General features: G+C 49.4%; 2 protein-coding genes across 2 annotated transcripts in view; one reads left to right on the top strand and one right to left on the bottom strand.

Moving 5' to 3' along the window:
- LOC144143574 (small subunit processome component 20 homolog) overlaps positions 1-26,197 on the bottom strand; it is a 97,408-nt gene that overhangs the window by 4,282 nt on the left and 66,929 nt on the right. Inside the window, exons 42-58 of the mRNA XM_077675373.1 lie at positions 25,695-25,851; positions 25,400-25,498; positions 24,593-24,760; positions 23,898-24,058; positions 21,865-22,012; positions 20,653-20,769; positions 18,825-18,995; positions 17,851-17,985; positions 15,887-15,997; positions 15,576-15,725; positions 15,169-15,288; positions 14,125-14,187; positions 13,138-13,269; positions 11,447-11,579; positions 2,121-2,290; positions 1,456-1,527; positions 387-536 (exon numbers count right to left, since the gene is read on the bottom strand). Coding sequence (XP_077531499.1) covers positions 387-536; positions 1,456-1,527; positions 2,121-2,290; positions 11,447-11,579; positions 13,138-13,269; positions 14,125-14,187; positions 15,169-15,288; positions 15,576-15,725; positions 15,887-15,997; positions 17,851-17,985; positions 18,825-18,995; positions 20,653-20,769; positions 21,865-22,012; positions 23,898-24,058; positions 24,593-24,760; positions 25,400-25,498; positions 25,695-25,851 — 2,257 coding nt within the window. The remainder of the gene's footprint in view (positions 1-386; positions 537-1,455; positions 1,528-2,120; positions 2,291-11,446; positions 11,580-13,137; positions 13,270-14,124; positions 14,188-15,168; positions 15,289-15,575; positions 15,726-15,886; positions 15,998-17,850; positions 17,986-18,824; positions 18,996-20,652; positions 20,770-21,864; positions 22,013-23,897; positions 24,059-24,592; positions 24,761-25,399; positions 25,499-25,694; positions 25,852-26,197) is intronic.
- Positions 4,787-6,254, top strand: LOC144141670 (uncharacterized). The gene has a single exon (XM_077673201.1). The coding sequence runs from the start codon at positions 5,010-5,012 to the stop codon at positions 6,252-6,254; it is 1,245 nt and encodes a 414-aa protein (XP_077529327.1). The 5' UTR covers positions 4,787-5,009.

Genomic DNA, 26,197 nt, shown 5'->3' with positions numbered 1-26,197 from the left:
TGCCCCTCAGCTTCCACGGAGCAGGGAGGCTAGCACCGCCCGGATTCTGAAGCGGACTTTCGCAACTGTATATGCTGAGTAACTCTGGTGTAGACGCGCACGGCCAAACCAAATGTCATGAACAGCTAATGTCATTTTGAATAACATTAGATTTGCCGTGTGACAAGGGCATTACACAGTGGCCCAAATGTCCTATTACCGGTAGTCGGTAGTACAAAGCACTATCATGCTGAATGTTTTGTTTTCTTTTAGTTAAAGGCAGGAATACTAAACGACAGCTGCAAACGAAAGAACCACTCAGCACGGCTTCAGCTAGTTTACAAGAGGAGGTCTGTGGGATCTCGCCAAGTTGAGCCCAGGAAAAAGAGTTTTTGGCACAGCAATACCTTGACGATGCATCGTGGATTTGACACCACTTCGGCGTGCGCCTCTCGCGACACCTTCTTCAGGATCCAGCTGACCGAGTGCAAAGCATCAACGCCTGCACGTGACGCTCGCACTGCCACCTTGGTCAGGAACACCAGGTTTCGTATGGCCTGCAGAAACCGACACCACATCGTCCGAATGGTTTGCGCACGCCAGTAAAGACTAATACAACTGAAACGGCAAAAGATACCGTCATCTGCCACAAGATGGTACCACAGATATTACAGCATCACACCTGAGAACTGTACGCGATTGTGCCCGCACACTCGCAGGATGGCTCAAGTATAGTGCTGTAACCAATGCAAGTATGTACTGCTGCCAATTCTACTGCTTGCTTCATTATCATTGCACTGCGTGAGACTATGCTATGCTGTCGAGTGCTGAGACTTGTACCAGTGAATCATTGTTTCTCGCCGTTATCTCAGCACTCTTCTGCATTCAACAGCGAGTGCCTGTGTGCTTTCTGCATTTCTTTCTCCTTTTTTTTTTTGCTTATTAGCTCCTTACTATGCTGAAATTAAGGGTGTCATGCTGTCTGTTACCTCGTTCCTAATCCCCTACAAATAAATGAGTAATTAATTAAAAGACGCACGTGCCAATAAATGGTCCCTCCATTTCCACAGCGCAAAGCGCCATCATAACAGCTGCACACACGTCCACCAAAAAAAGACCAGCCCTTTGGAAACGAACAACGCACAACATGAAACTGAGCTTCCACATGACCGAAACAACTTTTTCCCTTGTAATCAGAACTAATCTGTGCATAACTTTCTTTTTTAATGGTCAAATAAAGGTACACATAGATTATCTAGGTGCACAAGGCAGATGGAATCAAGGTAAACTGCATTACCTATTTTATCAGTGCTGACAGAAGGCCTTAGAGGGTTGGAATGAACTAAAAGAGTCTTCTCAGGAATGCCACCCAAACAAAAGAGGAGGCTACAGCATCGGCTTGGCCGAATCCAAATCCAGAACAGCTCGGACACCCCTCGGTACAACCAGGCCCAGTGATGGGCTGCGCATGCTCACCTGCTCCATCGTTTCGGGCAGGACTTCACTCGGCTGCAGCTGGGAGCAGAACTTTTCCGTCAGGCTCCGCATCTGGGGGACCGAGAGACTGAGACTTAGCAGTGGCCAGGAGATAAGGCAGAAGCTCCAAAAAGACTACGAACATTGAACAAATTACTGGCATCCACAGCAAGGAATGACCAGTGTCTTTCTTACTGCATGTGCATTTTTTCTACAGCTTTCTCAAGCCAACACTACTAAGGGGCACATGGGTCTTTGATCAAAAAGTTTATTTTTACAGTTATGATGATGAAAACTGGGGGACATAAGCAGTTTTTTATTCTGATTGTAGATGTAGAATTTGTTTTTGTGTAAAATGACTATATTTAAGTTTATTTGTATTTTTATGTTTGATTTTCTGACAGCCTTTGTAAAAGAACTGCTGGAGGGATTTCAGCTGAAGAAGGCGCCAGTGAACTGTGTACAAATCAAGGAGTGCAATAAGACTAACATTATCATTCTATCTGGTCTGTAGCAGAAGTTACAACCATTTGAAATTTGGGCCTGGAAGGCAAAACCGGTTTTGCTGGTTCCCACCTTTAAATGAACAACACTCAAGTCAAGAGTCAGCACAAGAGGGTGGCTCAACGGAGTTCCAAGTACCCTTGACTCGAAAGGACATTCACCTTGGTCGGTGTGTCGGTCAGCAGGTATTCCTGGGAGGCTGGATTTGCATCTGGTGCACAGGCCGCAGCCAGCTCCTCCGGCGTGTAGGCCGTGAACACGGCCCCATAAAACTGCGAGGCAGCCAACCTCACCCAGGCATGCGCGTGCAGCAGATACTCCGCTGCATAACCTGGGTTACCGACACCATGAGTCACCATCAGTTACACGTATCGAGTCATCATCATCATGAGCAGCAGCCTGGCTGCACCCACTGCAGGGCAAAGGCTTCTCCCATAGATTTCCAACTACAGTCGAATCTCGATGATACGATTCTGGGTGATACGAATTTCGGGATGATACGAATTTCTGAAAAGTCCCGGAAAAATTGCATTGTTTGCAATGGGAAAATTTTCGGCTGTTACGAACGGACCTGCGCGGCCCCGCGGATGATACGAACGAGCCGGCGAGGCGCCCGACTGCCGAACAAGCAAGTGACGGCTCTCTCTCCCCATTTGTCACTCTTTTTTCTCCAGAAACGGCCGGGCTGTTGTTTTCTGCTCGCGAAAACGCGCCCCGCACGCCCCATGCGCGCCGCGAAACCTCGCACGCTGCGCGCGCCGTGGCCGGCGGCGGCAACATGGCGGCGGCTTCGGCCGCGAAGTGGCACGGCCGCTTGAGCGACTGCTTCTAGCCGCTCTTAAAAATGCCGCTCAAGGCAGACACGAAGTTTCTTGTGCAGTAAACTAGCTGATATCATTGGCGAAAACGTTACTATAAAACACCATCCGCGCCGCTAGTGAAAGCGCCCATAAAATATCTGCCGGAGTGCTAAGCCTAAACATCTCGGGCGGAGCCAGCGGGCTGTCCCGAGCGTTTCCCAAGTCGTCAGCGTCTTTTTCTGACCGAGGTAGGAGATACCGCGGGCGCGAAATCGTCAATGTGGTCGTGAAAATACAGCGCGCGCGAAGCCGAGGCGTCGGAATCGCGTGCAAAAACGCACCATGCGGTTCACGCTTGACTGTTGCGGCGTGTGGCGAGCTTGGACACCGGGAGTGAGGAGACAAGCGTGAAGCTAGGCGAAGCGTTACGCGCTCCAGAAAAGACTGCTTTGTGACGTGGGGGTTTAAAAAAAGCAGAAGAAATCATGGATTTGTTCACGCGAAAGTAAAAAAACAAATAAACGAAAACTTTTTTCAGCGCTCAATTTTTTTGTCTGTGTTGGTTCATACGAATTTCGGATGATACGAATATTTTTCGCTGTCCCGCGAGATTCGTATCATCGAGATTCTACTGTATTCCCGTCCTGTGCCACCACTTTATTTCCGTAAACTTCTTGATCTCGTCTGCCCACCTAACTTTCTGCCGCCCCCTGCCACGCTTGCCTTCTGTCGTAGAGCTACATTTTTACGGTACCCCTTTCACTGCGGTCAGGTCCGTTTTTTACGGAACCCATACCGTTACGAGCTGTTTTCCTCTCCCTATGCAAAGGTGCACTTTACGCATCTTACTCAGCGGTGAAGCATAAAGTTACTCAAACACACTGGAACTCAGATAAACTGAGCTCAAACGGGATCACAAAACAATTGGTACAACTGATAATTCAATCTTTTGAGGAACCAGTGCAAGCAGAACGAAGACAGAGTGAGGAACACAAGGACGGCTACTCTGTTTCCTGTGTTCCTTCACTCTGTCTTCGTTTCGTTTGCACTGGTACTAGCAAAAAAATGTCATTCCAACTTGCCCAGCTAGCAACACTTCTGATAATTTAATATATGAAATGCGCAATTGAAGAAAGATGTTTTGAAGGAATCTTCAGGCTGTTCAACGCGAGCAACAATTCAAAATGTTTCAGTTTGGACTGTGCTACACCATACGGCTCCCTTGTATCTTTAACCCTTTGATGCTCATGTTGCTCAGGAGCAACTCCTCAAAAATTTTTTTTTTACTCTCACATTTTGTGTCTTTTTACTAGGGGTGTGCGAATATTCGAAACTTCGAATATTCGATTCGAATTTTTTGGTATTCGATTCGATTCGAACGACACTTTTATTGTTCGAAATATTCGAACCACCCAATACTAAAAAAAAAATCAGAGCGTGTCTGTATCGGTGTTATTTACAGTGGACTCTCGTTGATACGATTCTGGGGGTGCGAATTTCGGGATGATACGAATTTCCGAAAAGTCCCGGCGAAATTGCATCGTTTGCAATGGGGAAAATTTCGGCTGTTACGAACGGACCTGCGCGGCCCGGCGGAAGGTACGAACGAGCCGGCGAGGCACCCGACTGCTGAACGAGCAAGTGACGGCTCTCGCTCCCCTGTTTGTCACTCTTTCTCCAGAAACGGTCCGGGCTGTTGTTTTCTGCTCACGAAAACGCTCTGCGCACGCCCAACGCGCTGACACCGTCGCGAAACCACCCCCACGCTGCGCGCGGCGCGGCCGGCGACGTCAACATGGCGTCGGCTCCAGCCGCGATTTGGCGCAGGCGCTCGAGCGACCGCTTCTAACCGCTCTTTAAAATGCGGCTCAAGGGAGACACGAAGTTGCTTGTGCGGTAAAGGAGCTGATAATTCATGCGATAACGATACTGTAACGCTACATAACTTGTTGAATGTTGTGCACAGTAGATGGCATTGACTATGGCACAGGCCAATCCCGCCAGCGAAAATGCCGGCACGACGAAGAGAAGAACGAGGTGCTTTTCGCGTATCCAGGGCTCGGACTCGACGCTCAGCAACGGTCCTCACCCAGGTTTTTTTTAAATAAACCCTCAGCTCACCCCTCGACGCCTGAGCATCACCGTAACAGTTTTTGGTGAGAGGTGCTGGGTACGACGCCGCGGACAACAGAGTCCCTGGATCTGCGCCGAAGCCGTCGCGTTGCTGGCCTCCCGCCCATCCAAGAAACGATGGCTCCGCCTGCAGGCAGTTCCCAGACACCACCGACGGGCAGCTGGCAGCCCCATCGGGAACCCCGGTCATTTACAGGGAAGGCCGGAGAAGACGTGGATGAATGGCTCGCACATTATGAAAGAGTGAGTAAATATAACCGCTGGGACGCTGTGGCCCGACGCGCGAACGTCGAAATCTACTTGGACGAGACAGCACTGACGTGGTTTGAAAACCACGAGGCAGCGTTGACCACATGGGAACGGTTTGTTGAAGAAATTAGGAAGGGATTTGGTGACTCGATAGCGAAGAAGAGGAGGGCCGAGCAGACGCTTCTCCAGAGAGCGCAAGTGCCCGGGGAAACATGTACAACTTACATTGAGGAAATCCTCAAGCTGTGCCGGATCGTTGACGCCAGCATGCCAGAAGATGACAGAGTTGGGCATGTCCTCAAGGGGATCGCGGAAGACGTATATAATTTCCTTATCGGCAAGGACAACTTGAATACGGTCACCGATGTGATTCGCCACTGCCGTACGTTTGAAGCTATGAAGGCGCGTCGAATTACGCCCAAGTTTGGCCGACTGGCCAACGTCACAACGGTGGCCAGCGTGGACGTCAGCTCATCCGCCGACCTCTCTGCGACTATCCGACAAATCGTTCGCGAGGAGCTCCTGCGGCATGGAGACGTAACTCGTTGCTGGACACCCTCTCGCGACGGAAGCTGCCTCCGCGATGCGTCACCTACTTGTTGCCATTCAACAACACATTTTGGCTCCTCACGGCCGTCGGTCAACGTTGCCGACGTGGACGACTACCAGCGAAGGGGCGTGTACACTATGGCGCCCCACTACCAGCCACGGGAAGATTTTCATCGTGATTCCCATCGTACACAGCACGTCTACTACCCGGAAGAGCACCATCGCTCGAGTTTTCCAAGAAGGCAATTCTCGCCTGGTCAGCAGTATCCTCGTCGCGAACCACCCACCTGCTATCGATGTGGACTAGTCGGCCACATTTCGCGGTTTTGTCGCCGTCGGCGCCAAGGACCCAACGACGATCCCACGTACACGTTTCCTCGGCCCAATAACCTCAACCCGGGCACTCGATGGTATCCACCACTGTCGTCAACACGTAACGACCAGCCGACCGGTCCACGCAATGGCTCCCCCGCTTCGGACAGAAGTTTAACTCCACCGCCTCTACGCCAGCGCCAGTCTCCATCACCTCGGCGCCGTCCAATGTCGCCACCGCCGGGAAACTAGCCGGCGCGGCCGATGGAGGTGAGGTCGCCGGACAGCCTTTACGAAATATACCTCTGCCCGTTTACATGGTCAAAAATAAGATTGAAGTTTTAATTGATGGTGTGCCCACGATGGCTTTGGTTGACACTGGGGCAACAGTTTCTGTGATGAGTAAGGCATTTAAAGACAGCCTTGGGACTAAAGTAATGTTCAGCTGGGATCGCAGTGCCACATTTCGAGGCGTTGGTGGTGAACCGTTGTGGCCGCTTGGTACTTGTACTGTGGATGTGTCATTAGGGGGCAAAAGCTTCAAAGCAGAATTTGCGGTACTTCAGAAGTCTACACACGAAGTTATTCTCGGTATTGACTTCTTGCAAGAATGTGGTGCTAAGTTAGATTGTGCGACTGGCGAACTCTGTGTAAGCAGTGTTCTTTACTCTGCACTTGCCGAAGAACCTTCACGTTCGAGCGAACACGCTTTGGTTGTTTCGCAAGACATGGTTCTACCTCCCCGATCGGCGTCCTTTATACCTGTCATGGTATGCGGTGCTGTGGAGCCTTCCTTTTGTGCAATTGTTGAGCCCATTCTGCCGAACTGCGTCAAGAAGGATGTTTTGTTGCCGCACTGTTTGATTTCCGTACACGGTGGGCGCAGTTCCATATGCGCAGTTAACTTCTCAGCCGCTAGTACCGTTCTACCACTAGGGATGAAGCTTGCACTATTTGAAAAGGATACCAGAGTACCCCTGGCAACAGTGAGTGACGAAACTTGCGATTTCGAGGGTGACTGCGCTACGCGTGACGAACAGCTTTTGAAGATGATCAACAAAGGTCTTTCTTCTGCCGAGAGGGAGGCGTTAGCCCATGTCCTTTCAAGGCATGCGACAGTATTTGACTTTTCCACCAACCCCGGCAACAAGACCGAAATCCCGCCTTCTCGCACGCGCCACAGCATAGACACCGGAACCGCCCGCCCGCTCCGGCAAAAACCGTATCGGGTTTCTCCTGGCGAGAGGAAGGTCATTGCAGACCAGGTCAACGAGATGCTACAGAAGGGAGTGGTACAGGAATCAGCTAGCCCTTGGGCAGCGCCGGTAATCCTGGTGAAGAAGAAGGATGGTTCCTGGCGATTCTGTATTGACTACAGACGCCTGAACGCAATTACAAAGAAGGACGTGTACCCTCTTCCTCGCATAGATGATGTTATTGACTGTCTGCACTCCGCCTCCTACTTTTCGTCAGTTGACTTAAGATCTGGTTACTGGCAAATTCCGATGGATCCGGCCGACAAAGAGAAGACGGCTTTTGTGACTCCTGACGGGCTATTTGAATTTAACGTCATGCCGTTTGGCCTTTGTAATGCCCCAGCTACATTTGAAAGGTTCATGGACACAATTTTGCGTGGTTTAAAGTGGGAGATTTGTCTGTGCTACCTCGACGACGTAGTAATTTTTGGACGCACTTTTGAAGAGCACAACACCCGCCTTGACATGGTCCTGAACTGCCTAGAAAAAGCCGGCCTTGTGCTAAATTCAAAAAAATGCCGCTTCGGCGAGCGCCAGACCTTAGTGTTGGGGCATCTAGTCGACAAAGATGGCGTTAGACCTGATCCACAAAAGATTGAAGCCGTGAGTCAGTTTAAGCAGCCAAAGTCTGTGCGTGACCTACGAAGTTTCCTGGGGCTATGCTCCTACTTTCGTCGGTTTGTACCAAACTTTGCAGAGCTCGCTTCTCCTCTGTCTTCTCTGTTACGCAAAAATGCTCCTTTCTACTGGACATCTGAGTGCGAAGCCTCCTTTTCTCAACTGAAATTTCTTCTGACGTCGGGGCCAATACTACGCCATTTCGATCCGGCTGCTCCTACAGAAGTGCATACGGACGCCAGCGGCATCGGAATCGGAGCAGTCCTTGTGCAGAGACTTCGCGGCACTGAGCATGTGATTGCCTACGCCAGCCGCACGCTCAGCAAACCTGAGAAAAATTATACAGTGACTGAGCAAGAATGTTTGGCTGTCATCTTCGCTGTGCATAAGTTTCGCCCTTACATCTATGGACGGCCTTTTACAATTGTTACGGACCACCACTCCTTATGTTGGCTCGTTGGACTACGTGATCCATCTGGGCGGCTCGCCCGCTGGGCCCTCAGACTCCAAGAATATGATTTCGTTGTTTCCTACAAAAGCGGCCGCCGACACACCGACGCTGACTGCCTTTCCCGGCTCCCAGTTTCATCTACCGCCTGCGAAGCTGACAATTTCGACAACTATCTTGCAGCAGTCGTTGAGACATTCCCTGACATAGAAACCTTCCGGCGAGAACAGGAAGGTGACCCCAAGCTAGCGTCCTTCTTCGCCACTGCTCGCGACTCCACCCCTCCCAACCGCTTTTCTATTCGGGATGGTCTGCTCTACAAAGCAAACTACAATGCGACTGGAGCGCGGTTCCTTCTCGTTGTACCCGAGCGGCTGCGCCCTTGCGTGCTTCGTGCTATGCATGATGACATGACGTCTGGGCACCTTGGCTTCGCTCGCACATTAAACCGTGTACAAGAACGCTTTTACTGGCCCAACATGCGGCGCACGACTGAAAAATACGTCGCCAGTTGTGTGGAGTGTCAGCGCTACAAGCGTCCTGCAACCACACCGCCCGGCCTCCTCCATCCTGTGAATCCACCCACTGCTCCATTTGAGAAAGTCGGGATTGATTTCGTTGGCCCACTTCCACGGACGCCAGCTGGAAACCGCTGGGTTATCGTCTGCGTGGACCACCTGACGCGTTACGCAGAAACTGCGGCTGTACGAACAGCTTCAGCAGCCTCGGTTTCTATGTTCCTGCTAAATTTTATGATTCTGAGGCATGGCGCTCCGCGCGTGCTTATAAGTGATCGTGGCCGCCAATTTATTGCGGATGTTGTAGAGGAGCTACTTCGCCTTTGCACCTCACAGTTTCGCCATGCTACACCGTATCATCCGCAGACCAACGGACTTGTTGAACGCACAAATCGAACACTTCTCAACATGATTTCAATGTACGTGGCCTCAGACCACAGAAACTGGGATGAAATATTGCCTTTCATAACTTACGCGTACAACACGGCCAAGCACGAAACAACCGGCTACAGTCCCTTCTACCTCGTCTACGCACGCAATCCTCGCACTCCTCTGGACACCATCCTGCCATTCTCGTTGCACGACGAGGACTCAGTTGCCAAGACTCTGTGCCTGGCCGAAGAGTCCCGCCAATTAGCTCGCCTGCGCACCCTTGCATCACAGACCCGGTCTAAACAGAGATACGACGTTCGCCACTGCAGTGTATCATTCTGTAAAGGTGATTTGGTGTGGTTATGGACTCCCTTTAGGAAACGTGGACTGTGTAGCAAGTTTTTGTCGCGTTACACTGGTCCATTCGTTATTCTCGACCGTGTAAGCGACGTGACCTACGTCATTTCGCGCCTCACAACACATGGTCGCCGGTCCAGCAAGACCCAACTTGTGCACGTCGCCCGGCTAAAGACTTATCACCCTCGTGCTGCTGAGTGACTCACCCGGCGGGTTTCGTCTGCGGAGGGGGGAAATGTAACGCTACATAACTTGTTGAATGTTGTGCACAGTAGATGGCATTGACTATGGCACAGGCCAATCCCGCCAGCGAAAATGCCGGCACGACGAAGAGAAGAACGAGGTGCTTTTCGCGTATCCAGGGCTCGGACTCGACGCTCAGCAACGGTCCTCACCCAGGTTTTTTTTAAATAAACCCTCAGCTCACCCCTCGACGCCTGAGCATCACCGTAACAATACTATAAAACATCATCCGCGCCGCTAGTGAAAGCGCCCATAAAATATTTCCCGGGGTGCTAAGCCTAACCGTCTCTGGCGGAGCCAAGCCGGCTGTCTCGATCTCATCGCAAGTAGTCAGGCTCCTCCATTCTGCCGCGCGCGTACTGCGTCATTTTCTGACCGAGGTAGGCGCTACCGCGGGCGCGAAATCGTCGATGTGGGCGTGAAAATACAGCGCTCGCAGAGCCGAGGCGAGCGAATCGCGTGCAAAACCGCACCATGCGGTTCACGCTTGGCTGTTGCGGCGTGTAGCGAGCTTGGGCACACCGTGGTGAGGAGACGAGCGCGAAGCTTTACGTGCTCCAGAAAGGACTGCTTTGCGACACGGGGGTTAAAAAAAGCAGAAAAATCACGAATTTCTTCACGCAAAAGTAGGAAAAGAAATAAACGAAAACTTTTTTCAGCGCTAAATTTTTTGGTCTGTGTTGGTTCATACGAATTTCGGATGATACGAATATTTTTTGCAGTCCCGCGAGATTAGTATAATCAAGATTTTACTGTATCAGCGCGCGGCAATGTGCACGGGCTCGGGCATGCCAGCTACTAGCGTCTCAAGTGAGCGGCTGTTTTCGATATCTGGTAAAGTGGTGACGAGCAGGAGGTTGTCACTGCTCCCCTAACATGTCGAGCAGTTAACCTTTCTCCATGTTAACATTTAAGTGAGTGCAGACCTTAATCTGTTGAGTGCAATGGTATTGTGTAATTCTTAATTTTACTTTGTGCGATTTGTTGTGCAATAAAGTTGCAGTTTTTGTGTCTCTAGATGGTGAAAACATTAATTTTACAAACAACCATAAGTATTCGTATTCGAAAAATATTCGAAAAATATTCGATTCGATTCGAACTTTTTTTTATTATTCGAATTCGCTTCGAAATTAAAAAATTGATATTCGCACACCCCTACTTTTTACCTTTAACACTATCTGTTCACAGAGAAAGGTTCCCGGACCTTCAAATATTGCAAAGGAGAGGGCAGCAAGTACTTCTGTGTGCTAGAAAAGAAGTCTTGTTTCGGTGTGTCAACTCGCACCGATCCCGGGGGCTCAATGGGCCCATGACAGGTAAGTGAAATTTTGCAATTTCGTAGTTTTTACAAATGATAGCAATACAAACTTTACGTTATTGTTTTCACTTGAACCATAAATCATGCAGATCAAGGTAGCTTTCTTGTTCAAGTGATATATGGGCAGCCAGTGCCCAGCGTTTACCAGCGCCCAGTGGATCATTGTGTCCGTCCTAATGAACCAAATGTTTTTCTGACTTCGTAATTGTCATGTCGGAAGTCCTCATTGATTCTAAAAGTGTTTTCACAACCTTAACCAAAAAATTAGTTTTGGGCATCAAAGGGTTAAAGTGGCCGGAAAAAAAGTCCCTCACCGCACAGAGTTCCAAAATCCTCCTGTGTCGCGGGAGCCCGTGCCAGCTTGCACGCGATGGCCGCCTTGGACAGGGAGACCAGGTAAAGGTAGGCAATGTGGTCCTTGGTGCGCTCAATGTCCTCCACTGCAAACTGCACGCGACGCAGGAAGGGGGATACCGATTTCAATGGTACTGTTGGTAACGGCAGCGAGCAGGTCCAGTTCTTTCACAGGAGTGACGAAGCAAGGAGAAACACAAGGAGCACTTATTGCTCTCGTCTCAATTGTGCCTCCTCATTAATCTTCTAAACTATGCTGTCCAAGTACGTAACAGGTCGTAGACTAAACAAGTGCACTGCAGGGCATTTCAGGAACAATTGCACTGAACAGTGAACAGGTGAGTGCAATGCATGTGCCATGCAGCTTCACAACTAACTGGGAAAAAAGGAGGAGGAGGGTGAGAGAAGAAAAAAAAAAGAAAATGGAAGAAAAGAACGTAAGCAGTGCACATTTCATATATTTTCTCTCACTGTTCACCAAAAGGCCTGGGGTTGTTGACTTAAAGGGACACTGAAGTGAATTTGTCAAGCTCCCATTTTTGCTTGCACTGGCTCAAATAAGTACGGTTTTCATCGTTTATTTGGGTGATAAGGCGGTATTTATTTCATATAGCCCGAAAGAAGAAAAACTGCCATGCGCAGTCTGCCACGGCCATGCCAACTAAACGCTGTGACTTCGGGAGGAGATGCACCGTGACTAAACGATGTCCAAGATTAGAATTCAAACCAGCTGTGGTTTCGGTTCTGTGAAACAACATGCTTGGCATCTGACATTATCGTTGGCTGGGCATTCTTGATATCTGGGTAACCAGCATAGTACACTTCTGCCAAGTTGCCGACTGTAAGATGCGTCAGATAAGCCTGCCAGCATGCCTTGGAATCGTAACAATCACTAGCCGAGGTGTACGCAGTGGATGAACGCCCTCCTCATCACCGCAAATGCTCAAATTTCACATTGGCTAAATTTTTTTTGAACGCGCAATATGTATCACCAAACCGAGACTGGTAGCCCCATGAAATGCGTTGTTCACGAGTTATAAATGTTTGAAACAGCTCCGTCACAGGGAGCGCTGCACCTACCGGCAGATCGCGTAACAGCCATGAAGCGGAAGCGACACTGCGACCGGCTCAACGCTTTTTCCTACGGCCAGCCAGGAAAATCGGTCAAGCTCCGCTAGGCGCTTCTCCTAGGACTGCGGTGAGGGTGGAGCGTTGCACGCAAGTTTGCTCCGGCCGGGCGGCTGTGTGCAGCCGCTCGCTCACTGGCTGGGCATGCTGGAGCGTCACTTCAGACTGGCCGTAATGGCCGTGCTCTCCTCAATTTCGGTTTCAAAATTGCCAATTTTTAATGGTCGTTTGCGCTGCAGGTACACATATTTCAGCTTCCATATTTTGTATCTTGCAGTATTTGTAGGCAGACTATACAAAATTAACATTTTCAAGAGCTTGAAATTTTGAGTGCAGTTGGCCTTTTAAGGGGCCAGCTTCATGTAGTAGAATGAAGCCTGCTGTGCTGGCCTTAAGCACTACTGGGCATAAGCAGGGCAGTGTAAAACACACCACACTGCCCAACAACAGTTAAAAAGAGTGGATAGCTGCCTGCCTTAAAGATGGCTGCCTCCCCTCCTCCCCCCCCTCCCACCTTGCCCACCTCATCAAACCTGTCGGGGTGCATCTGCTCCACCAGGGTGGGCAGCAGGGCAGGCAGGTGCCGGGCAAAGGCCTCCTTCTCCACCTCGGCAAACAGGCCCAGCAGCTGCGAGGCCAGCCGACGCGTGGCAAACTGCGCACGTAAAGGCGGAACAGAGGTCAGGGGTCGGTGACCGCAGCACGGACCTCGAGCTGGAATGCCACACCAATGTGAGCCATCCACCACACATGCCACAAAGATTTTAAAGGGGCCACGAACCTTTACAACCTCGATTAAAATGAAAGAACTAGCCTTCGGTAACTCATCCAGCTTGATTGACTCCAGCCACAAAAAACTTTTGTTTTAGTGGGAAAACACGAGAAATATTAAAACGTAACAATTTTGTGCTAGACATCAGCAGGGATGTAATAGAGAGAACACTAAAAATATAGTTATCAGTGTTAACTGCACGTTAGGCTCTCAAGCGGTGCAATCATGTGGGACTACACACCCAGTCACGCCTCTTGGCGGTGCTTTAAGTCGGCGGCAATCAATCAATCACACAGATAAGACCCCATGATGCCATAGAGACATCGCCAGAAAGTGACTGGGAAGACACAACTGGTTTTAATCTCTTTTCCTTAATATCTAGATTAGGGCCCAAGTTCGCAACATAACTGGTGTCACTGTTATCAAGACAAGGCAGTTTTTAATTACAACCAAGCTTGCATTCTGTCTTCATGGCCCCTCAAAGCTCAAAGTAAACAAGTGTACTGCACAGTCTTATGAACTATCTGTCCAAATCAAGGTCACAAATTAGCGCTCTGATGCGTCCTTCCTGGAGAACCAGCACACAGGTGTTGACCTTATCGCTTGGAGAGCAACTGCTCAGCAAGACTGGTTAAGCATCTGTTGCAAAACGGTTTGACAAAGCTGCACAGAAAGACCAGTTTAAATTTGCCTCCGAAAAACGGGTGAAAAAAAAAAAAAATGTCCCAAAAAACTTACTATTTTTTCCTTGCACCACGTCAGAACCACCGAGAAGAGGGAGCTCCGGGAATCTTCATCCAGCTGAAACGAATCCCCAGCGATGTGTGCTTGAAACAAGCCTTCCCGGAATAGCTTCAGTGAGAATAACATGTCCAAGGTTTTTGTGGTCACAGGTTGGGAACCCACCAAATATAACGCAACTCAGAAACGCCAACTGTATCAGGCAGCCCCGCAGCCCTGTTGCAATAAAATTTGAAGGAAACACAATAACGAATATCCCGCAAAGATACAGGCCAGCCAAGAGTATTAAAGGCCAACTGCACTTAAATTCCACCTCATCCAAATTTACTTTGAACGTACAGTACGTACCACCAAACCAACTAGGAAATGACTGGTAGCCCCGTAAAATGCGTTGTTAACCAGTTAGATACGTCTAAAATAGCTCCGTCGCAGGCAATGTTGCACCTGCCGGCGGATCGCACAAACAGCCATGAAGCGGAAGTGACATTGCGGCTGTCCGGGAGCTTTTTCCTGTGGCCAGCCAGGAGAACTGGACAAGCTTCACTGGGTGTCATATTTTGTATCTTACAGCTTTTTTAGGCAGACTACACGAAAATAACGTTTTCAAGAGGTTGAAATTTCCAGGGCAGTTGGCATTTAAATGTGATCAGAATGCTGGAGCACCAACTGCCAGACAGTCAGATAGTCAGTCAGTCAATCAATCAATCAATTTCTCCCCCCCACCCACACACACACGCACACATACACAGTATATCACCCTGTCAAGCAGATCGAGGGTGTAATACAGCAGATACAGCAAGATACAGGAGGTGCGACCATGAACCACATGAATTACTGGGATCTTTGCCTAAAAGTCTAGGTTTTTGGCTTGCCCAAAACATTACGCTCATCAGAATCTACATGCCCTGCCCATTCATCAAAATGTATGTCCCATTCATCAGAATCCACAAAACAGCCTAAACGAGTTCCCTTTTGGCCTGCAAAGCCTGAAAATGATACTTTGGGGTTGTTTAAAAGGGGCACACATAGCAGAAGCCCTACCTTTTCCAGCAGGCTTCGGATGCCGGCCGCCGCAACCCGGCGCACGCTGGGCGTGGGGTCATTGACTAGTCGGGCAGAAATGGAGACAAACAGGACGCCCGAGTAGTGGGCCAGCACGTCCTACGAGGAAAAAGGCAAACAAAGCGAGGGGCTTTCAGGAATGCTTTTGAAGAATCATTCCACAAATGCAAAAGAAAAGGACAGTCAATCTAGTTAACGAGCTTTCCTGCAAGAACACAACAAAACCCTGTAGGACACCACCCATCACTTCAAAAAACTTGACAGTATGGCTCAATGCAACGCTAAGCGGTCTGACGTCGGCCAGCCAGGGCCTTCAGCTGTCAAATGTTGCTAGAGAAGAGCATTGGGGACAAAATGAGACCCTGCAGTACCCCGCTCCCACTCACAGGGGGGAACTTGACCGAGTAGGAGTGCAGCATCTCGAGGGCTGAGAGGCGCCCCTCCACGGTGCTGTACTCCAGCTGCGCTGTGAAGAAGCCGACCGCCTTCTTCATGCGCCGCCTCATCGGGTAGTCCAACACGTACTGTAGGTAGGCCTGGAAAGGACAATTGGAACTCACCAGCTGTTCCAGCTTTGTTCAGGCAATCAGACACGCAATGCCCTCCTGCCTTGGAAGCATTTCACAATAGCTGCCTACTTGGGGAATCTGGACACACACCCTAAGAGGTGGGCATCCACCCCACACGTTGCTCTTACCTCTCGGCACTGGCTCCGGATGTGAGCCTGTTCATCAGCGATGCTCATGGTGGCCACTTTATCCATGAGCTCGTGGACCTCTTCCGCATCGATTCTCTGGTGGAGAATGGCCTGCACCACCCACAAAGCAGCATCAAGTCATCTCAAGACGGTGTACAATCGGAGAGCACTCACACTCGCAAGCCAAGTCTTTGCACTGCTGAGTAAGTAAAAATATCGTGAACAAAAAAAAGTGCAAGAACGACACCTGAGGCAACATACTGCCTGCCTTCCAAAGATGAGCGCTACAAAGGACTGCTGCATCAAGAAGCACTTTACAGCCACTTGGTGTGCAGCATGGCTCCATTAAAATATCTCCTGGAGTGAGCAATCGCAGTAAAACAAAGCTGTGTTCAAGTTTTTCCTAACCCTTTCAGCCCTGGATTTTTTATTTCAAGCGCTAATGGTTTTTATGCATTTTTTCGTGCAGCTTTGGACATCAGAAGCACAGAAATGAAAAATTACGCTAATAGTGCAAGTATTTATTAATTTACAGGCACTTTAATTAATTCGGTCATTAGGCAATTAAAAATTTTCTTTTTTGTAAAAAAGTTTTTTTTTCATTTTTTCGGAAAGCTTATGATACCCTGATCTTACAGAAAAAATATAAAGCTGGTAATCCAAGTATTCACAGATTTATAGACATTTTGACGAACCGGAATTTCCGTTTCCTTACCCGCGCGGTCGTCATATCCTATGTCCACTGAAGCTTTGTCTTTTTCATATCGTCCAGCCTCGCGAAATCTCAACAATGCTGGTGTCTATCGCAAGAGGCATCCTTGAACAACCCTCAGCCTGAAAACTAGCAGTTTTGGTTTTGTTGTTAAGGCGCTAGAGGATATTATGTGTTGTGTCGTCAAATGACGACGCCAGGGCCGAAAGGACTAAAGTGCTCATGGGCGGACACTGCTCTTAAAACAACTTCTTTTAATTTTCAAGTAAACTCTGTGAAACTCGTCAGACTTCCTGCTTTTTTTCCACTGATTTCAAATATGCCATTATTTTTTGAGTAAGTCAACTAGTTTTGAAGATAATTAGCCCTTTTTGGAAGAACAATAGACAAGACCGCATTGGTCATAAAACTGTAATCTTTATATTTTCCATTACTATGGGCACTGGTGAATGCACATAGGAAGTGATTCTTTGATGCATCGCTTGGAAGCAATTTTACAGCTCATTAAACTTTGGTATTTGAAATTGGCATTCAAAATGGTTCCTTGCCAGTTTAATGGGCTGCAAAATTAGTTCCAAGAGGTGCACCAAGAAACCCCTTCTCCTATTGCATTCACCAGGGCTCAAAGTAACGGAAAATATAAAGATTACAGTTTTATGACTAATACTGTATTGTTCCTCTTGTTCCTCCAAAAATGACTAATTATCTACAATTATCATTGGAACTAATCGACTGACAAAAAATAGTGGCACATTTTAAATCTGCGGAAAAAAGGCAGGAAGACTGACAACTTTGGCAGAGTTTACTTGAAAATTAAAAGAAGTTTTTTAAGAGACGTGTCCCGCCGTGAAATGCTTCAGTATTGTGAATGACCCAACACGGTGCCCTACTGTATAGTAAAACACCGCGTCAGGGCATCTGCAGAGTACACTATTTCATGATTTGGAGGTAAACAAGAGCTGTCCGAAAGCAGCAAGGCCTAGCACCAAAAAGACAGCTTATCAAGTCCTGATAATAACTGGCATCTTTTTATCTTTTTTTCTCATCTCTCATCATTAAAATTTTATGCGCAGCAGAACAAAATTCAATAGGTAACAATCCCATCGGAGCCCACAGCAAAAGACGGGGATACAAAGAGGAGCCAAAGGGTTATGGTGTCGGGTGCAGCAAGCAATACAGTGCCTGGCACCAGCCACTCTGCTGTTTTAGACAAACGCTCAGCCCTTGGCTGGGAGGTCCCCTCCAAGCTGACCTTGAGCAGGGCAAAGGCGACGCTCTGCCGGGAGTGGTCGTACACATCGTGCTCGATGTACGTGAGCAGCACCAGCAGCTGCTTGCGGCTCAACTGGTACAGGGAGCCGCCCTCCTTCACCAGCGTCGTCATCACCTGCACACAACGGGTTGGAACGTGGTACCACATGTGACCGGTCTCGCTCCATCTGGCAAGGGAAGTGGCCTTGCCGAAAACCACTTCTTTCACTGCGACAAGTGCCACCAATTGATTAAGTCTCGTGGAAAATTTAAGTACAGGAAAGGCCCTCTTCGGACCTCGACATGTGTTCAGCGGTGACATCCCGTCTCCCCTACGGTCACGGAGCCAAAATCACCGCAGTCAGCGCTTGCACGGCATGGCTGCTGAGCGGTGAGGACTGTGGGATGGGAACAACTGGTACAAATCCCCACGAGACACAAAGTTCAAGATGGAGCTTTAAATAAAATTTTCTTTAAACTGTTCAGGTGGCTCTTAAGGCTGTACGCAGTGCGCCAAGTTCCCGGATCAAAACTGGCCCAGTTTCAAACTTTAGGAGCAAAGCCCCTTAGGGGGTGGGGCTGTTGGCATCTCCTGTCGTTGTCGTCGCAATCATCATTCGTCTCGTGTAGTCACGGAACTAAAACCCCGGGAAACTTGTTTGCACCTCACGCTGGAACTTCACGCGTACTAAAAAAACACCGGGACACTCGTTTACGCCTCTCGCTAGGAGCTGCATACTTCAAAGAGAAGAGACTTTTACAGCAAAGTTGTATGCCTCTGCCCCCAACGGTTTCATCTGCGTTGGCAAAAACGCCAAGGCGCCATGAATACCCTTATCCACAGCACACTTCGCCCCTCCCTAGGTTTCACGTTAGTGGAGATGGCCCGGGATCTTTTTCCCTTCCAGTCACTATCATTTCACTGGATACAGAGCTGATGCAGAGATGAGGCAGTGATCAGAAAGAAAGAAGCACCTTGAAGGCAAGCACGAGCAACTGAAAGTTGTCCCCCTGCTTCATGCCGGCCCCGGCGTACTTGTGCAGGAGCACGAAGAGCGCCTTTCCCAGCCGGTGCACGTGCTTGCGGAGCGCCGGGAGCGGCATCCGCAGCATCTTCCCCAGGCAGCGCAGCGACGTGGTCACAATCTGCACGCAGACACACATGGCGAAGAGGGTCACTCGAAAAACAATGAAATTAATAAAAAAGTTGTATGGAGTGTATGGCCTCTAGCTGCACAGATGGCGTCATAAGTACTGTATTTATTCGAATCTAAGTTTTTTTGAAATACTGACATATCAAACTCCAGGGTCGGCTTGGATTCGAGGATTTTGAAACGCGCGCCAATTTCCAAGTGAAATCGAGGGAAGTGGCGCGCAGCTAGTGCCACCCACAAAAGAAAGTATTGTAGCTATTACTAGACGAGCCAGGGGCCATAGCTGGGGGCGATGTTGCCATTTTGAACTGTGCGGATAGTGGCCTGCGTGTGGTGTGGTGTTTGGTTTGGACAGCGCAATGGCACCAAACAAGCGGTGCCATTATAGTGCCACTTTTAAAAGAAAAGTTGTTTTAGCTGCAGAGTTGTCAAACGTTCAAGCCGGGCGGGACTTCGGCGTGGATGAAAAAATTGTCCGTCGTTGGAGGACGCAACGGGAGAGGATATTTGTGTGCGCCGCAACGAGGATGGCATTCAGAGGCCAGCAGCGATGGTGACTCAGAATGAGCACCGCATCTTCATGTTCAATAAACGTGTTTTCTTTTTGTGAACGCTGACCTCGCCTTTTTGTTCAGCCTACAATCGAGGTAAGTTTTTTTTTTTTTCTCGTGGCTTGGGACTTTCGGGGGTCGGCTTAGAATCGGGGCCGGCCTAGATTCGAATAAATACGGTAATTGGAGCATGCATGTGTGAATACCACAAGATATTTGTCTTACTGGCTTTATGACAGCTATTACCGATTTTCAGGAAGCTTGTTCTATTAGGGAGGACTCCTTTAGGTGCACACACTAATGCAGCCAGGCCAGTTTTGGAAGTAATTATTGTAAATTTACAAGGCCATGTTCCAACTAGGTACTTCTGACGGCACCTGTCCCTCAGCCCTATTTAAAGCTATCATCATCAGCAGCCGGCCGGATGAAGACCTCTTTCAGCAATAAACAAAACAAAAAAAGTTCCCTCACTGAAAATGCCCGTAGCACAAGAGTTCGAAGCTTGCTCAAAATCTACAGCGCAGAGAAATGCGCGATTCCACAATCAGAATTTTCGGCAGACTGTTACACGTGCAGTGTACGATAGGCCAGGTTGCCAAGGTTTGGGATACAAAGTCGCAGCAGCACTCAAAACTGGTAGGAATGCAGCAATTGCAACGCTTAGCATGAATCTTGCTTCACGAGTTCTTTAATTTGCTCCACACACTGCTTACTCATATGCGTCATGCCCACGAGGCGTGCAATCACAGTGGCGAGCCGTAACCACTCGGCCAGCCACGAAATATCTAAAGCGGCATGTCTTCCTGTTCCACAAGCACAGCTCTCTCTGAGGATGCTTCTTAACAGCAATTGCGAAGCCCATCCCGGGGATGTAGACTGCCAATAAACGTGACATCCCTGCTAAAAAGTTGGAGCTTCTCGGGTGCTAGATGGGAGTTCAGTTCGAACGAGAAACTCAAACGCTCTACCTTTACCTAGACCCCAACCCACTGCCACTCACACAGCAATGCTGTCTCATCTACTCCCTTGATACGCGAGCGGCCCTGCCTTCCCCACTAAAAAGAACCCCAACCCGAGATACGGAGAGGCAGCCCTCACCTTGACGTAGGTGGAGTCCAAGAAGCCAGCCAGGAGGCCCACAAACGGGTCCAGCATTTCCAGGTGCTTCTGTTCGGTGGCTTTCGCACGGTCCCTCTTCAGGAGGGCATGCAGGAGCTGCAAGGACCATCAACGCCATCAATACCATCAACGTCGATCTTTTTCCGTCCTCACAGGTGGTTGCAGCAGTCCAATGAGGCAGCGTCCCCAATGATCGAAGCAAACGCAGCGCAACAACTCTGGCACACCCACAGCCCTCTCGGCTTCCTTACAATCTAGTGCGACCGCTTTTGTTCCCCAGCACTGTAACTGGGTACACCAGCAATCAGGACCACTGCACTAACAAACGGATGCATAGTTTAGGATTTCAAGGAGGCACTGCACAGGGGATGAGTCACTTGCAAACGGACATACATACAGCATCGACACTGCCATGATGCACAGGTTAGGATTTCAAAGATAGGCAGTTCCAGGTGGATCATCATGAGCAGCCTCATCATCATCATCGTCGTGTCGTCATCCTGTCTCCGCCTACTGCAGGGCAAGGGCCTCTCCCATGGATATCCAATTATCCCCGTCCTGTGCCAACTGCGGCCAATTCACCCCCGCAGACTTCTTGATCTCATCTGCCCACCTACACCTTCTGCCGCCCCGCTGCCGCACTTGCCTTCTCTAGGGATCCCCTCGGTTACCCTTAATAACCAGCGGTTATCTTGCCTTCCCATTACATGCCCTGCCCACACCCATTTCTTCTTCTTAAATTCTACCAGTGTGTCCTTAACACGTGTTTGTTCCCTGACCCACTCCACTCTCTTCTTGACCCTTAACAATGCACCTATCATCTTCCGTTCCATTGCTCGCTGAGTCGTCCTCCACTCAAGTTGAACCCTTTTAGTGAGCCTCCAAGTTTCTGCCCCGTAGGTGAGTACCGGTAAGATGCAGCTGGTTAACATCAAGGTGGATAGGGGTCATCAAAGCAGGCACAAGGTCAAACAAGAAGGCCAGCTGTAAGTAGTGCCATAGAAGCAAGCAGCCTCGCATGGCGTGCCAACCAGGGGACATTCTTGTGTGGGACGCAGAGAGCTGCCCACACAAGCAGCCGTGCTCAGCCTATGAAAGAGAAGGCTGCCAGGTGCACCGTACATTAAAATGCTGAGGCAGGGGTTTGTTTCTTCAACCTGCCTGAGAAACGGACAATTTGGCGAGCCTCACCTTGAGGCCGTACTCGACCAGCACGTGGGCATTGGCCCGCTTGCTGGTGCGCACTGGCAGGCCGCTGCGAGCGGGCTCCTGGGGCACCAGGTACACGTCCGTCTTCTCCTCCAGCAGCCGCGGCGGCTCTGCCGTGGGCTTGTGAGGCCTGCAGAAATGGCACTGCCCATCAACTGCAGTTCATTTGTTCATGCAGTCATCAAGCAATCTGTGTTGACTAGCTAATAGTACCGCTGGAGCTGTGCACTGAAGAAAAGAGACCGATACAGAAGCAAGGAAATACAGTAAAACCTCATTACAACAGACACTCAAAGGACCCAGGAAACGTGTCTCTTGTAACCAAGGTCTCTTGTAAGCAATATCGCTAACATGGTGAACATAGGAAAACTAACCAAACTGTCTTCCTTCAAATGTCTCTTATAACCAAGTGTCTCTTGTAACGAGGTTTTACTATACGGAGTTTACCAGAAGCAGAAACTGCGATCGAGGCACAACTGTGTATACGAGCAACAGCACAAGACGGTCACAACTACAAAACTCCATATGTCATCATCGTTATCATCAGCCTGCTTGTGTTAACTGTAGAATGAAGGCCTCTCCCACGTTCACCCATATGCCAGCATATACCGTATTTACTCGCATAATCCTCGCACTCGCGTAATCCTCGCACCCCTAATGTGACCCACCAAAACTTGGATTTTTTGGTTCCTCGCATAATCCTCGCACCCCCAACCTTGCAGTGGCGAAAGGTCCCTGCTCGCGAAACCCGCATGGTGCACGCACTCTCCAACACGCGCCCTCCCCCGCCGCCTCTCTGTTCGGCGGAGAGCGCTGTGTATCCAAGGCCATCCAGGCGCCCTAACAACCTGCATGGCTACTCCCTAACAGGCGCCCTAACACGCTACTCACACTGTCCTTTAGCCGGTTTTCCCGTGTGCGCAACTAGACGGCGTTCGCGCAGCCTGCTGTCGTGTCGTCGTGTTGCCGTCGTGGTCCCGTCGTTGAGCAGCAGCAGTCAGTGAGTCACTCGCGTCAGTGGTGGATAGCTCGCTGCCATTTTGAGAATTTTTTGAACCCTTTGTTTTATGCTTGGTGCCGATCTCTTTGTTTTGTGCTTGGTGCCGCTTCGCCATGGGGAAGAACGCCAACTACACTGCCGCTTTCAAATTGAAGGCGATAGAGTACGCGATCGAACACGGCAACCGCGCCGCAGGCAGGCACTTCGGCGTCACCGACTTCAACGTGCATTACTGGAGTAGGGCAAGCACATGACGACGACGAGATAGGGCGCGCGCCAGAAAGCAAAGCCAGCAATTTCATGACCGCTGATCGACGGGAGACTGTTTACGTTGTAAATAATAAAATAAAAAGAAATAGCTGCTGTTGGCAACACTGTGCTTGCATATACAAAAAACGACCGCTACATTTAGCGGGACTGGCAGAAGGCAAATTGGCAACACTGTGCACCAGATTTTTTTTCCCCATATAATTCTCGCACCCCTATCTTTGCATTGACTTTTCCGAAAAAAAAGTGCGAGGATTATGCGAGTAAATACGGTAACATACAGTAAGTAAACACAACGAATTTCTAAACTTTTTATTATCATTCTTTTTTTTTTTTTTTTTGCTGCGTTAGCTTCTGCAATTGTGACAGACACCATACCAACCACTACCTTCTCCCCAAGGCTATGGCCAGACACCTACATGGGAAATATACATGCAGGCCATGATGGATAGGAGCGTCACACCACTTGACACTAAAATTGACACTGAAATTAGCAGCATTCTTGCGTGGTCATTGCTCCTTTTTTTTTTTTTCTTCTGCAAAGTCGAGGCTAAAGAACCCCGATTGCAGTTTCAAAATGCTGGCTGCAGATGTCAATTTGTAACAGCACTCTCAAATGATCCCTAATAAGGTTGCCTTCAGAAAAAAAACTCTTCTCTTCCAGAAATAAAATTCCAAGCAAACTGCCAGAAGCAATGTTTTCGGCAACCCTCCCTCTTGGAAAAAAGACGCACAAGCAGCAACTAACTTTTCAACAAGGTTGGGGGCATTCTGGCTGATGACCTGGTGGGCATAGATGAGCAGGTCTTCGACGGGAATTCCCTCGTTTGCCGACAAGCCTAGGACAATGTTGTGCAGGCAGTCATCACACTTCTTGACAGTCTTGTGGCTCGACGTGGTGAGCAGAACCTGCACGAGATGCAGTAATCAGCTGAGCTGAACTGTACTCTAGCCAAATCAAAGTAATCAAGGCCAATAAAAGACACAACCGAAGTCTGTCCCGCCAACCTTCCTAATATGTCACTTCATAGCACAATTCTCAGGCAGACGCTAGTAGGTACTAGCACCATAGAAAAGGCAGGCTTGAAAATTCTGGCTTGATGCTCTGCAATACATAATGCGCACTCTCACATTTCAAGGTTCAAAGACATTTTCACTGCCACTCGGCAAAGTCACAACTGGAGTACCCCAAGGCTCTATCCTGGCACCGCTACTGTTCATTACCATGGCCAACACAGTGCGATGCCCAATTAAACAGATGCCCATTCTCCACTGAAGCACAGAGCACAGAGCACAACAAAGCACATATTCAAATTCCTAAACCTTGCATAGAAAATGAAAAAGAGTCAGGTCTAGTGGATACAGCCAGCAGCGTGCAACATGACTTCGGGCTGGGCAGTGCTTTAGCAACCGGTCACGGTCCAATCAGGTTTAGAGGCTCACCTCTGTGAGGGCGGGGCTGAGTTGAGGCAGGCTGTCTTTGGAGGCCACCGACGCCAGGATGTTGTAGATGGAGAAACTCTTGATGGCCTTGGCCTCTCGGACCTTGCTTCCAATCTGGGCCACCTCCTTCTCCTCCGCAATGTCCGTAAACAGTTCAGCCTGGCAAACCTGCATTGCACCACGGGAGTGATTCTGGCTATGATTACCAATTTTTATCCCCACAAGGGCGTGAAAAAGGCAAATAGCTCTGAAGTAGTCGTCAGCCTTTTCTGTTCAGGAAGCTTTTAGCAAACTCGGCAGGTCGACAATTCCGTGCCCCATCACGTAGACGGCACGTAAAATGGCCAATGCCTCAAAGGATAAAAAAACAGGGTAGAAAAGTTTAAAAGACAGAATGGGTGGGATTCAAACCGGGGACCTCCAGAATGCAAGACTAGCATGTATCCTAATGAGCCAAAGGCAACATAAACTAAAACAGTTAACAGCAGCGCTGCAATGGCAACACTGGTAGTTCACGCACGAATGCACCCGTATAGCAAGCCTCGTAGTAAACAGGCCGCATTTGCGCTGGAGTGCATTCAAAAGGCAGCATGTCTTTCTTTTGATTTCTTACCATTGCATACCACTGCAACCCATGGGAGAAGACGCTATGACGGTAGTTTCTTTGCCATTAAACATGAAGCAAAAAGTCAGCAAAATCAATCGGTGGACTTGCATCCCACGGTTTCCAAAAGCAAAGGCAACAATGCACCACCGGGACAATAAAATCGGTAATACAAATAACCGCTACAACAGTAAATGTCTTGCCTGGATGATGTCGTCAAGGCAGCTGTCCAGGTCCCCCGAGGCCAGCACAGAGGACATGGAGGACAGCACGGCGTGGAGTGTGTACGTCAACACATGGACCTGGGAAGAGGAAGCAGCACAGCACTGTCAACTGCAACGCCGTTTCTGCGCATTCCGCTCCTTCCCTTTTCTGCTCAATGACACCAACTGTGGATGCGGATGCAATGACATGCAAACTGACAGAGGTTTCACTTGGCATGCGCATTATTCTACGACATGATAACTTAAGACGAAAACAGCATGCGAGCATCCTCACCTGGTAGCCCCTCTTGAGTACGCCCCGCATCTGGGAGAACAGGTACCTCAGGTAGGGGGCGCCCAGCGACGACATCACCTTGACCAGGGTGCCCCGGGCCGCCTCGCGGACGTCCCGCGAGCGCGACTTCAGGAACTCGCAGATCCTCAGGAGAACCCTGGGCAGGCCGGCCGACAAGGTGTGAACTTGAAGAGTCGATTGAGATAATGCAAGTGTGCCCAACAGACGAGCAGCATCTTCAGGGGTGGGGAATATGATGTGCGACAGGTGTAATTAATCTGCTGCCCACAAGCGCACATTCCACCTCCCTCACCTTATCAAGACTGTGAAGAGGAGAGTGTCCCCCTCAAGGAGGAAGAGGAGGAGGATGAGGAGAACCAGACCTTCCCCTTCCCATCCTGCTGGGCGACAAAGCATTGTTGAGGAGAGATAAAAAACCCCACTCCCCACAAAGGGGTAATGGCTTTACGTTGCACTTGCCTCCTAAGGCTCATCTTACACTG

The sequence above is a fragment of the Haemaphysalis longicornis genome, unplaced genomic scaffold (assembly GCF_048455015.1).
Source record: "Haemaphysalis longicornis isolate Haplotype H1 unplaced genomic scaffold, Haemaphysalis longicornis Haplotype H1 scaffold_6, whole genome shotgun sequence".
In the NCBI taxonomy this organism is placed as follows: domain Eukaryota; kingdom Metazoa; phylum Arthropoda; class Arachnida; order Ixodida; family Ixodidae; genus Haemaphysalis; species Haemaphysalis longicornis.
This window is presented reverse-complemented; position numbering and strand designations above follow the sequence as displayed.